At 32.4% G+C, this 14,306-nt stretch overlaps 1 protein-coding gene across 1 annotated transcript in view; it reads right to left on the reverse strand.

Annotated features, from left to right (window-relative positions):
* Positions 1-14,306, reverse strand: part of LOC130449779 (follistatin-related protein 5-like) — a 276,273-nt gene that overhangs the window by 21,677 nt on the left and 240,290 nt on the right. Inside the window, exons 10-12 of the mRNA XM_056787780.1 lie at positions 9,457-9,554; positions 6,390-6,531; positions 1,531-1,584 (exon numbers count right to left, since the gene is read on the reverse strand). Of these exons, the coding sequence (XP_056643758.1) occupies positions 1,531-1,584; positions 6,390-6,531; positions 9,457-9,554 (294 nt within the window). The remainder of the gene's footprint in view (positions 1-1,530; positions 1,585-6,389; positions 6,532-9,456; positions 9,555-14,306) is intronic.

The following is a 14,306-nucleotide window of genomic DNA, read 5'->3' on the forward strand; positions in this document are numbered from 1 at the left end:
TAATTCGATCCGACAAATAATTTTTGAAAAAAGTTGTAACGGGAATAATCAGTTGACAGTTTGTTATATTGAAAGGATCCTTTAATTTTATTAGAATAACTATCTCTACATATTATAATATGTGTGAGTATTTATTGTCCTAAACTACGCAAAGGTTTGATTATATTTTCGTTATAATTTTTAACATACTAACGAATTGTTCGAATGAATAATAAGAAAAATATTATTACGAAAAATATTCGGAGAGTGATAAAAACTTTATATTTTCCACTATTTGGAAATATAGCTTTTCTTTCTAACTATTTTCCTTTCAAAACTTATTTTCAAGCGTTTCCAATCCATAATGAAATTATTAATATTCCTATTTTTAATTCTGCTATCTTTTCGGGACAGTAAATGTAAGTATCAACCCCGTATCAGTCAGTTGAGCAATATTAGCACCATGCAGATTAGTATTTTCAACCATAACACATCGTTTAAGAAAAATAAGTACCAATACTCTAGCACAGACTTAACTTCATGAACATATTTTATCACTTTAAGAAGATGAACAGTAATATTTTGTAGTCTGATTTATGTAGCTCCCTTTGTATAATGCTTTCTCCATCTGATACTTTTATCTTTTCCAATAAAGCACGAAACTCTTGGAAATTTTGCCGGATATTCAACAATTATATTCCTATTCGCTACAATCTTGCTTAAATTCCATGTTCTCAATTCTATTTTCAAGTAGATCAACCCCCAATGCAACCCTTTTCGATTCATCAGATACAGCGATCGGCATAACCAATTTCCTATCATATATGAAGCAGTTTTTTCTTGTCTTTTCTTATCAAATCGAATAGGATGAATTTTGTTAAATAACTTAAATAGAGAGTAACGTCAAGTCAATCAGAATTTCTATCTGATGCGCTTAATAAGCCTCTCCACTCCACTAAAAGATACTAGTGTCAAAATACGGAGACACCTGGGTTAATGGCGTTCTATCGGTGTCAATCGTCGGTCGAACGATTGGACATAGTTCGGATCTATCAAACTTGGCGCTACCTCCATGTCCTATACCCTCGTCCTACTTTAAGCAAGCTTATCTGCTTTAGAGTTCCCTTCCACTTCATATGGCCATGTACCCAGCAGAGGCCTACTTTAATACAAATCCAGGAGATAGCATCCTGCAATTTAGATTTTGTTATTTTTGATGCTATTTTTTTCAAAACTCCCTGGATATCTGTGGAGTTTTTTGTTTGATTAACCGCTTTAACTAAACAGTCTTACAACCTATTTCGAAAATTTACCACAGCTTTTTTATGGAAATTTCTGAAGAATAAATTGGTTAGAATTGATTCATAAAAGTAATTATGTTAAGTGAAATTTGCAAATTTCAAATATCTATACAGATATTATTTACATGATAATGTTTAAACAAGAAATAAAATGACAGATGTTATGAAAATCTCATATTTCTAGTAAGCTACTTATTGTTCTATTGATATCTCTTTATACGGTATAAAATTATTTAAAGTATGAACTTACTTGGAGTCGGTTGTTCTTGCACTACTAGCGAACTAATATCTCTGGTCAACCCTCCTAAAAAACAGAATTTAATGGAATAATTTTGTATAAAAGCATGTTCACAATTAAAATGATTGATTTGTTGTTCCTACTATCATAATCTTAATCTGTTTCAATAGATATCCTCAACATAAGAACTTGTCAACTAAGTTATAGCTGTCGAACATAAATCTCAGGATTATGATTGACTAAAATATAGCAGCTTTTAACTTCGTATTTATGTCGAGAGAATTATTTTCAAGGAAATTTAAGTGTAAAATGGCTAATGTCAATGAGAATGGATATACGAGGTCTGGCATTTAAATAACGAGAATGGTTACGATAAAGGGTTGTATTATAAAAATTATTCTACATTCGAATGCTCCCCTTCAATATACTCACTACCCCTCGACACACATCTCACCATACGTTTTTCCCATTGATCGAAGCAGTGCTGGAAGTCTTCTTTGGCGACGGGCTTTAGGAGCTCTGTCATTTTTTGCTTTACCGCTTCCATCGACTCAAATCGGGTCCCTTTGAAAGCAGATCTTTTTATAACCTCTTAGCTAAATCTGAGTAGAAACGTTGACGCAAGAGCTTTTGGTCAGAGGTCAGATTTTTTGGTACCAACTTCGCACAGACTTTTGTCATGTGTAATTCCGCGTGTAAAATTTTTCTAACCATGTTATTATTGGCGTTTCCAGCCTCGACAATCATCCGGATGCTCAATCGACGATCTGCACGAACAGTTTGGTTGATTTTGTTACCGGAGTTAAAACAGTCTCAGGGTGACCTGGGCACTGGTCATCTTCAGTGTTCTCTCGAGCATCACAAAAGCGCTTACACCACTCAAAAACACGCGCGTATAAGATAGAGAATTGTTTTTTTTTTTTTCAATTTAACGAGAAAAATTTGAGATTGATACATTGCTTCTGTTTTTCACTACACATGGGTTTCGGCACGAGAAAAAAACCCGTTTGTTTCAAACCGCTACTGCACAAATACTATATTAGTGACGAAAACATGTTTTGGGACGTGCATATAGACAAGATACCTAGACACCCAACGCACTATTCGTTTTTTCCCTACCCATCTAGAGCGCCCTCTAGTCGCGCAGCCTCGTTATTTAATACCCAGACCTCGTATTTTGATTCAGTTGATGACATGATAACCAAGGTTGCGAGGAGAAATGATGACTAAGGTCGCATGTATATCCTTTGAGAATTCCAGTCAATGACCATTTTTCCGTGAATTGAACACATATCCCATTGATTTTCATGAAAATTTGGATTCAGGTTCTACTTGTCCTGTAATTCATATCTACTCTGTGTCGATTTTGTTCTTTGGGAATAGGGGATACCACCCCAGCAGTTTTTCATTAAAAATAATTGCGGAAATCCATAAATTGACTGAATAACATTTGTTTCATACAGTTTTTTCTGAAAATCAATACTTTTTGATTTATTCGCGAGTAAATATTGTCGATTTTTAAACAAAAAAACACGTTTTCACAGGAGGTATGCCAGGCCTTGGCCATTTATTGCCAACCTAAGCTCGGGCCAAGGTTAATTGACCCAGCCTTGGCCATTCCTTTCGGTCGTTCTAAGTCAGCTAGTACCTTATAAAAAACTTTTGTTTTTATGATATATGCAAACCCAATACACATGAATTTATTATATGTTGGAAGTTAATCGGTATTTTCAAACAACAAAATGAGAAGTTTCTAAGTACAATAATGAAAAACCAATGCATTTTCGGAGGAAACTGCAACATTTTTCAAAATCCTCCTCCATCTTTATTTTTCATAAGAGTTTCTAGCATCAGAGCTAAACAAGCTACGTAATGCCGATTCCTACTTTTTCGTTGGAAAGAAATAGTGAGAATATGTTCCATCCCATTTGAAAAAAATCGGACTTTCTTCAAAATAACTAAAAAAATTAGTGAGATATGGCCGTTTAAAGTTTACATCTGTTAAGCATAAACATTTTTAAAAATGGGATCTGAAAAAAATTACTTAGTTGAGCTTATAGTTTTCACAAATTCTATAAAATCCATTTTTAAAAGACTTGATTTTTGAAAATATAAGTGTATTATGGGGAAAAACCAAAATCACATCACCAATAAAGCATGTATATTAGTACAGGGTGTTTCTATATTCGACCAACAACGCTCTAACACAGAGGAATCTCAATAAATGATTCATTCTGCTAAGGGAATACGAACCCTTACAGGGCCTGATTGCTGAGATATAGGGTGTTCAAAATTTTAAATAAAAATCATAAATTTTCCATTAATCAAGGACGCCTTTCAATTTTTATTTAAAATTTGGTGACCAATATGTTCCTTAATGAAGTATTGCTTTGACATAAACAAACTTTGAACAAATTCAACTAGTGGGGCGCTGTCAGGGTTAGTTATTCATTTTCCCTCCTATTTTTTACGCCACTGCAGCAAATTTTTTGTTTTTAAGTTTGTTCTAACTTGCCTATTCATTTTTAGTTAAAAAACTGATAATCTTTCATGGAGCTAAAATGAATGGTGTGGTAGAAATTAGCCGCCTCTAAACAAAAGTCTGCAGGTAATTAAATACTACTCAATATTTCTTAATTATAATTTAGTAGGCACGTGTCACATTTTTGATAGTTCGGGATACTTTGTGTATTTGACACGATCTTCGTAGATCAAATCAAAGAATTTTTAATTAGTCTTTACCTAAATTTTACTGTTATAAAATGAATTTTTTATTTGAAGAGTTACCGATATGGTAATTATTTACGGGGAAGCTCGAAAAAATAGAATGGCAGCTCGTTTATACCAACAAAGATTTCGCAATCGTCGAATTCCACATCATTCTACATTTGAAAGTATTAAAGGAAGGGTGAAAGAAACCAGAAACTTAAATTAAAAGAAATAAAGCTGGAAAGCAACGTACAACAAGGACCGTGCGTCTGGAAGAGGAAATATTGAATAATATTTTTGAAAGGTCATCCTTAGTACTCGAACTGTAGTTCGCGCTTTAAGAGTGGACCATTTTACTGTATAGGAAAGTTCTAAAAGAACAAGTGTTACATACATACACATTGTGTTCAGTGTTCATGCATTAGAACCTAGAGATTTTCAGGTGCGTATGGAATTTTCAAACTGGTATTTACAAAAGTGTTGTAAAAATCGAAATTTTCCAAAATATGTGTTGTATACCAATGAGGGTAGATTTACTCGAGAATGAATTTTCAACTCTAGAAATAGTCACGTTTGGGTTGAAGAAAATCCGCACTTTGTTCGTGAAAGGGTATTTCAGCATAAATATTCGGTTAATGTGTGGGTGGGTATGGTTGCAGATTGCTTAATCGGGCCATAAATTTTAACAAATAAATTAAATGGAGCAATTTATACGCGCTATCTGGAAGAAATGTTTGATGAATTTTTGGAGAATGTACTGTCAAACTTTATCAATATTGTTATTGTTGCAATACAGTTTCTGTTTAAATTTAATTTGTGATATTATTTTTATTTCCATAGCCAATTTTGTTATTATTGTAATACATTTTTGTTTGAAATTGAGATTATGAATAATTTATATTTGTTGTGAACTACTCACGCTTAATCATTATTCGAAATTGAATGAATAATTAATTAATTTGTAAATTACTTACGTGCTTGCAGACTTTTGTTTTGAGGCAAATTTCTACAACACCGTGCATTTTTAGTTTTTTAACTAGAAATGATCAGGCAATTTGGAATAAAATGAAAAAAAGAATTTTCTCCAGTGGTGTAAAAATATGGAGAAAAATTAAACAACTAACCCTGAAAGCGCGCCACTGGTTGAAGTATTCCAATGATTGTTTATGTCAAAATATTACTTTATTAAGGAGCATATTGGTCACTAAATTTGGAAAAAAAATTCATTGGCGTTCTTGATTTATGCCCAATTTTGAATTTTGATTTAAAATTTGAACACCCTATATCTCAGCAGCTAGGTCCCGTAAGGGTTCGTATTCTTATAACAAAATGAATATAGCATCACCCTGTATATTGATCAATGCACATAGTGGTTCAGTATTTTGACATGGTACCAGAAGAACAGAGGCATTTTTCAATGATTGGATTGGAGGAATAGATTCTAATATACATATGAAGCGTTCAACAACTAATGAAGTTACATTTCCATAACTCGCTACAAATATAAATTCAATTTCACATTTGTAATTATTCCAGCAATTTTGAGCACTTTGTTAATAACAAATAAAGTATTTGTTTAATTTTTTCTACTAGCTTCTTAAAAACGTCACTAAATAAGTAATAAGTAATTAGTAATCAAATTAGAAAAATTATATAATGAATATTTGGAAAATATTTTTTACAACGTTACTCTTTTATATATTTGTATTGGCATTGAATAAACTATACACCTAGGCTATTTTGTAATTTACAATAAAGTCCACAATCTCCTTGTATACATATTTCTATGATAATGTTTATTAACGAATCGAGATTTTCAAGAAGTTGAATGTTGGCTATTCTACTTTTTGATTCAGTAAATATTTGTTGCTTTATCCTTCTTTTTGTGTTGAAATCGATATAGACCCGCGCTCAATCCCAACATCCATAGTCCTTTCGTCGTTTTTCGTTTTGGTTCATTCAGAATTTCAAATATTATACCATGAAAAGGTGATCCGAATGGAGATAAGAAGAATAAGCTTAAGATTGCCATATCTGGGCAACATGAAAATCCTATACAATTTTCATACTTTCACATAAAAGAAAAGTATTCATGAACTGGATAGAGGAAAAATAATTTAGCAGTTTTGAGGATCATTTGAATTTAAGTAATAATAACTTACCTATATTAGCTGCTTGACACATATAAGCACCCGTATCTGCGAAGGCGATGTTTCTTATTCTAAGTGAAGTACCATTGCCAATAATTTGATATTTTCTAGGAATTTCCGTTTTAAGATGCTCATCATTTTTTAGCCATTCAACCTAGAAATGAATAGAATAGTGGTGAATTTTTTGCTAATTTCTCGTTAGTAAATTATTCCACATAACTCCACGATGTATTCCATTATCCAAATAAATTTTTGTTTATGGAGTTCTTCGGAAACTTCATTGGTGCGGTGGCAAGTTCATACCTATTGCGTTTCTATATTGTGTTATTGGAAGGCTGCCTTTTTGTTAAACCAGAACATAAAATTCATGTGCAAAATCAGATACAAAGCATGTCATCAAACGTAGTACATATATATCGTGTTACCATTTCATAACCAAGCGTCGAATCCTGTTCTATTCTTCATTACTTTCACACCTTTTATGTAGGTAATTTTCAGTTAGTTGAAAAACGTTTTAAAACCTGTTTTTTGGGGTATTATTATACCTGTAATATAACTCTACGCAACTTTAATATATACGAAAATAGAGGAAATCAAATGACATATTCATAGTACGATGGCTCTACCCAAAGTGAGTGATACATAGTATCCATTTTTTTGGACACACTTTCGAAGATTTTGCTTGATGAAATAATGATAATCGCTGAGGGTGAACGGGGTATGAGGTTTCATTTCCAACAACTACCCTTTGTTGCTTACCCCCTCACATTGCTGAAGAAACTAACGTGCACAAATCATTGCTTTTTCTCTCCGTCACTCAGCATCCGGTGAAACCAACTCACGTTTCTATTCTTTCAATTTTGCCATGGTATCAAGTTCACTGAGAGTGATCCTTCGATCTTTGAGAAAATAGGAAAGATGTTAAGTTCAGTTCGTAAGTGGAGTTGGTTTCAGTTTTGCAACTAATATGAAGGGATGATATGATATGAATGTCATAGAATAATATATAATCTTTGTGATGATGATTGTCAAAAGTTGAGCGGTAACATTCCAAGAAATTTTAACAGTATAATATATAAATGAACGAATAAAATCCGACTCATTTTGTTTGCGGCATTGGGGCATGGTAAACGTTCATTAGAATATACTTCTTGTCTACAATGAGCAAGCGCGACACACAAAATGCGGATAAATTACGCATGCATAATTCTCCAGTCAATGTATAACAAATAATTCCTTCTGATTTGTCCTACATCCAGTACCGTTTGGTAAACATTTGCGAAGATATCGCAGTTTTTGCCCGTCCCAAACTCTGGATTGAGCTGCTCTTTTATTTGCGACTTATTTATGCTTGATCTACTTAATCCTCTTATCTATCAACACTCTTTCCGTTTTTTTACGTTTTTTGTTTGTGGTACTACTTTATGTAGTTTCATCCCTCTATTCTCAAACGCTTGTTAATTGTTAATTTCGTCCTTCCAGCTCTTACTCAATCCTCCGCAGTTACTGGTTCCCACTGTTCTGGCCTCTAGTATTCTTTTTTCAATCTTTTCCTCACTCATCCTTTTAACTCTTATTTCCTTGAGTATTTCATTACTACCTGGAAAAGACGTTTCTATCGCGTTAAATTCTTTTCTTGCGTTTGCTGTTCTTTCTGTTATTTCTTTCTCTAGTTTTATATCTCCTGAATCATCGAGCTAAGGTATTTGAGATGTTCTATTTGTCTATTTCCTATTTGGTTATTGTATCTTTGGTCCTGTGCTTATGATCTTCGACTTGGTTATATCTATGTTCATGTTGGTATTGTATTTTTCTATTATTTTATTGTAGAATTTGAGATTTTGGAGTATTGTTCCTTCGTCTTCCGCAAATATGACCATGTTATCAGCGTATCATAATTCTTTTAGTGTCTTCTTCTTCTTCTTATAATGCCGAATCCGTTATCGGACGTTAGCGATCATGTTGGCTAATTTTCTTTTCATTTATGATGTTCTTTTTCTTCCAGGACTCCGTTTCTCCTCTATTTTTCCCTGGAATAGTATACGTGTCTACATTTCAAAAGCTACGAGCTTTTTAAGAGCTGCTTCCATCAGTGTCCATGCTTCCACACCATATAAAAAAATAGAAAACATGTAACATCTCAATACCCTCATATAATTCCTATTTGCTTGTCTTTAGGAATTGTTCCAGTTTTTATTATGATATTCATAAGATGTTGTAAATATCCCACATCCCTTCCCGGTAGTGCTTTATTTGTCACATTATCATGTCCTGTCGCCTTGGTTTTTTTTGTTTCCACTTATTACTATTCGTATCTCTCCAAATATAGTCCAGAATTACTCTATTTTATCCGTTCTCTTCTTTTCTCACTTTCTTCTTGACCATTCAGGAGCTAGCTATTTGAAATATTCTCGCTACCTTTCCTCAACTTGGTCTTCCTCCATAATTACTTTGCCTCTTTTGTCGTTTATATTATTCAGGGTTGTATTTCTTTTTCAATTGTCCAATCATCAAGTTATAGAAACGCTTTTGATTGTCTCTGTATAATGTAGTTCTCCATGTATTTTTCTTCACTTGCTCGATAATTTTTCTGACCTTTGTTCTACCTAGCTTGTATTTGTTATGGTTTTTCTTGTCTTTCTTATTCAATTGTATTTTCCATGCTCTATTTTTGCCTTGTCTTTCTAAGCACCATTCAATTCCTTTGTTTTTGTTCCCTACTCTTCCGTTAATAACTTCCATTATTATTCTTTTCTTGTCACTTTTCTATAATTCATTTTGTAGTTTTAAGAATATCTCATCTTTCTTAGGATCGTCGTTTGGTACGTATGCGATAATTATCGTGTAATCTTGTTCCCCGTCTTCCTAATAGTATATAGACAATAGTGCGACTCATTTGTACCATTGTCAAACAGAAACTGCGTCACAATGTATATAGTTGAAATTTGTTCAGCTGGATCGGCCATGTTCTTATTAGTTACTACAATAATGCGGCGTTTGTCCAGCAAAGAAAAAAGTAGCAGCACAAAGAATCTACTCGTAAATACAAAACTGAGCTGAAAAATTGAAATTTGCTTACTTTCGGAAATGGTTCGCCTGCCACATGACACAACATGAGAGCGTCTTCTCCTGGTCGCTTGGACTGCAATCTTGGAGTTACATGAACTTCAGGTACAGCTAGATTGGAAATATTCATAGTAATATGAATTGGTATCGTGAAATTGTCCATTACACACTAGGTTTTGTCATAATTAAGTGATAAATCTCATTTAAAAATGACATATCTTGATTTTGATTCTTTAAACATAACCAATAGCAAAATATATATATGACAAGTTTAGTTAGAGGAAGGCTAAGGGGAATCACATATTATTCACTTGAAAAAGTGAATATAAAACATTTCAGTAAAAGTTTTGCCAGAATAAAGAGTGAATAAAATTTTTTTTCTATTATATCATGATTCTAACAGCACCGATTTATTTGAAATTTTGACAGATAATAGGTGTGTATTCTAAAAGTGAGATCTACATGGTGCCGAAGGAAGTGTGCACCCCCTCCCCCCACCCGGGGATGACACCCCTATTCGTGGGTGGAAAATTTTTCACCCAAAATAACCCCAGAAATAAAAAACCAGCAAATTTAAAGTAAAAAATTTCATATAATGTTTTTTCGCCAGATCAATAGTTTTTGAGTTATTGGTAATTGAAAAGTATGATTTTTCGTCAAAAAAACCGTAATGATTTTATCGGAAAAAGTGTAATGAACAAAAATTCAGCTTATAAAGAAAAACAAAGAAATTAAGCGATATTTGAAGATCTAATATTCTACCTAAAGCAAATTATACATACTTGAATAACTTTTGTTTTACGTAATTGAGTATATAACCTCAAATAACGGGAAAAGGGTAAATTTTTCATCAAAAATTCTCAGGATACTTTTTAAAGAACTTGAGAAGACCTTTCAAATAACTACTAACAAAAGTCGTTACGACTGAAATTTCAGTAAGATATGATATAAAATAGTTAAAGCTAAAAAAAATTGCACTAAAACTAAAGTCATTTAATTGAAAATCTTAATTAAACTTATTCCTTGTACCAAATCCTTTATTTGATTATTATTTATGACACCTGAAAGTTTGGCCGATTAGAAAAACATAATTTCGAAAAACATGAGCATTAATAAAAAACGAAAAAGATATACGGTTTTCGCTATTCTGTTGGAAATTTGGTCTACTTTTAATTTTTATTATATTCCTTAATTAAAACTGCATGTTTCCATTCAACATGTTTCAAGGATAGTTAGATTTAAAAAAATAAATAAATAGCGCCCTCTAGCGTATACATTACTCATTAGGTTGTTTCGAAATTATAACTCTTACATTGGTAGAAAAAAGCTCCCTTAAAAAAGACTAAGTTTGCATAGATAGGTTAAGTAGAACTGGACTTAAAGGCGTTTTTTCAAAATAAAGTTCCCGCTTCCCCCCACCTCTTGTTTGAAGAGATAAGAGATAGACTAAAACTTGTAAAATAAAATATACGCTGAATTTCTTGAAGAATACGATAATCATACTTTAAATGCATCTTAATTAGGCAAAATTTGTAAATTATTCATTTTATACTTTCCTTTCAACTTTCCCTTTTCCTTTCAACTTTTCATCGTATTTTTGGTAAAAAAGGTGGTTCTTAAGGGGTGTCAGGGTGTAGAGAATGAAAAATTACTTCGTGTTCGGAAAATACACTTGAATACCGAAAGAATTAAAAATCAAAACATTATCAGTCATTAAATTTTTTTTTCATCAAAGGGGTGGTTCTTAATGGTTGACAGGGTATAGACAATTAAAAATTACTTCAAGTAAAGACAAGAAACTTTAATACCAAAAAGAATGCAAAATCCAAAAGTTGGCAGCCATTAGATTTATTTTTATTTCATTCTCTGTAGTTTTTAAGAGTTGAATAATAAGAATTATTATTATACAAAATGTTAAGATATTTATGTGGCATAAACGAAAAACATTTAAATTGGGAAAAAATAGGAAGCACTATAATATTGGTATTTTTCGATAAGTGGTGGTTTTCCCCCCTAAAAACAATTTGCACACCTTGCTACCATGTAGATCTTGATAGGGGGTGTAAGATGAGCTTAATTCTAAATTTTCAGGAAAATCGGAGCTACATTAAATAATTCGGACACCATTTTGAGCTAGAGCGGAAAGTATGGAATTATGAAATATTCATTTCGAAAGATGCCTTTTTCTAGGCAATAGTACATATAATTTTGTAGAACGTTTTCATATTATATCCTATATTACTGATTATAAATTCTAAGCGAAGTTCAACTCACTTCAATATTATCATTCAGGAGCTTCATAAGTAAGCTTAAATCTTCGACACACTATACTATTAAATGAACAGTGACTAACTATGAGGCTAAAAATAGTAACTTAAAAGAATAAAGTATAACTGACCTCATGAAAACAATCTCGAGATATAAAGAGAATATCGAGAAAAATCAAAAATAAAATGCAACGCAAACTAGAAGAAACCTCTTGGAAAACTAAAAACACAAGTGATGGAAATGTTTTGAGAAGACTTAGAGGCCATACTAGAAACTTCGGCCACACCATTGGTGAGCCAAAATGAAGAGAGCTAAGCTACACGACAATTGGAATAATGCCTATTAGCAAAAGTTCTCTTTCCAGATTAGAATCGATTTTGCTTGAATCGTTTGATGGAACGAAGAAACACAATAACGTCGAAGAGGGGAACAAAACAATTCAACTACCACTGCTTGGTTTGGGGACCCCAATAATTTTCGTGGTAATTATTATGACGTTGAATACACATAGGTAGGAGCAGGTCATGTCATTTGGTATTTTCTTGGGAGAATACTTTTTGTTCGTCCTCATGTAAAATACAAATGAGCTGCGGCTTTAATAGAGATGTGAGATGATCTGCCTCAATAGATTAAGCATAAATGTACGGCGCAGAAATATGGAGCGACACTACGTAGTTAAAGGTTCGCCGTATCAGAAATATTAAATCATGAGTGAATTTTGAGAGGAAATTTGGTAACTGCGAAATTTTTCAAAAAATAGTCAATTAATGGTGGAAACCAGTTATAAAATATATCTCAAATTGAAAAATGGAAGAAAGAGTACTACCACCTGCAATTTTATTGTTGCAACTTTAGGGTTGGTATGATAGTAAGACAAGCCTCGAGGACAACCAAATCGATATATCCTTTCCAGGGGTAGCAAAAAGGTTGAGAAATGTTTTGCAAAATTTACAATGGATAAAGATATCTGTGAAAATTTTTTTCCGGAATAGCTGCAAATCATGCAAAATTCAATTTTTGAGAAGAACATTTTTCACATTATCTCAAAATTTCCGTAAGATTGGTTTTTCGATTTTAATTTAGAGATGATGGAACTTTTGAAAAGTTTTGAAGAAGAAAACGGTTTACTTTTTGATCAAAATTTCTCCTAAAAATGTTTATCTGTGAGATTATGAAAAACATTTTTTCTTTTGTTTCAAATATTCTTTTATAGAAATTATTTTCAGAAGAAACATTAAAAATTTGAAAATGTCCACAAAACAACGCGTTCAAGAGCTAAAGTTTCAATTATTGTCAAAATGTCATTCCAATGTATAGAAATTGAGAAACAACACAGAAAAAATACCATATTATTCCAAATTCATTACCAAACATGCTAATTTCCAAAAAAAGTTTTGTTGAATTTGGACCACTCTTTCAAAAATTGGAAAAAATTAGTTTTGTTTGAAATTTTTTTATCGCATATTTTGAGGTTATGAAAAAAATTTATAGATAATACAACTTTTGTGAAGGACCCTTTATTGGAGAATATTTTTTCCGAAAATCCACTTAAACCGTTTCTCACCCCTTTTCAATCTCCTATCGGAAAAGTGCGTCAATTGGTTGACCAACAAAAAGGTTTTATAGTTGCACCAACCTCTTCAATTTTTGTTACCTCGAAACTCTATTTCACTCTTAGTTAATTATCAGCTATAGTAATGAATTCATAATTCCTTACAGATTTATTTGTATGTTTATGATTGTTGTTATAATTTTGCATTTTCAACTATATATTTTTTACATATCTGATACAATAGCCACTGCACCCATTTTCCTCTCAATTCAACCACAATCGCCCTAATGACTAATATACATATCATCAATAAATTAATATACGGTCGTCTGAAGAATAGAGGTGAAATTTTCCTTGTTTTTCCATGAAATACCATGTCAAATAATAAATTGAATGCCTTCAATAGTTTTTTAAAGAACGACCCAAAAAATTTTTGTTTGTTGATTGAGCACCTTTTTCTAAGGTAAGTAAGTTGCCCGTTGATAATATCACGATAGTGAGCAATGGTCAAATGCAGAGATTGCGTTCCTACTAAACTCATTGATATGATACACTGACTCATAAAATAGAGTCAAATCTAATATGCTGATATGGGAATGCCCATAATCCTAGACTTAGAAGTCACTGGGAACAACTAAGTTGAAATTTTTGGAACCGTTAAGAACCATTAATGATATTCATACTGAACACACTGTTTATACCAACACAACAGTTACAACTACACAGTATGACGCGCGTTTCTATAATTAAGTCATCATCTGCAAAGACTGAAGTCATTAAGTCGCGGTCATCAAAAAATAAAAAGAAATCAGAATCATGAAGTGAGATTCTAGGAGATTTCTTTCATATTCTACTAAGGTGTGTCGAAAGGCTCTTCCATTAGGCAAAGATGAGCAAAATAGAGTTACTGGTAAGCTCATTCGATACTGCTCGATGATTTATAATCTGAAGAAAAACTCCGACAGTTCTTGTCGTTTCTGCAAGTAGCCAAACACTTTTACTTCATCTATGACTACAAGGCTGTCCATAGACAAAGGCTACGG

The sequence above is a fragment of the Diorhabda sublineata genome, chromosome 10 (genome assembly GCF_026230105.1).
Source record: "Diorhabda sublineata isolate icDioSubl1.1 chromosome 10, icDioSubl1.1, whole genome shotgun sequence".
NCBI lineage: Eukaryota > Metazoa > Arthropoda > Insecta > Coleoptera > Chrysomelidae > Diorhabda > Diorhabda sublineata.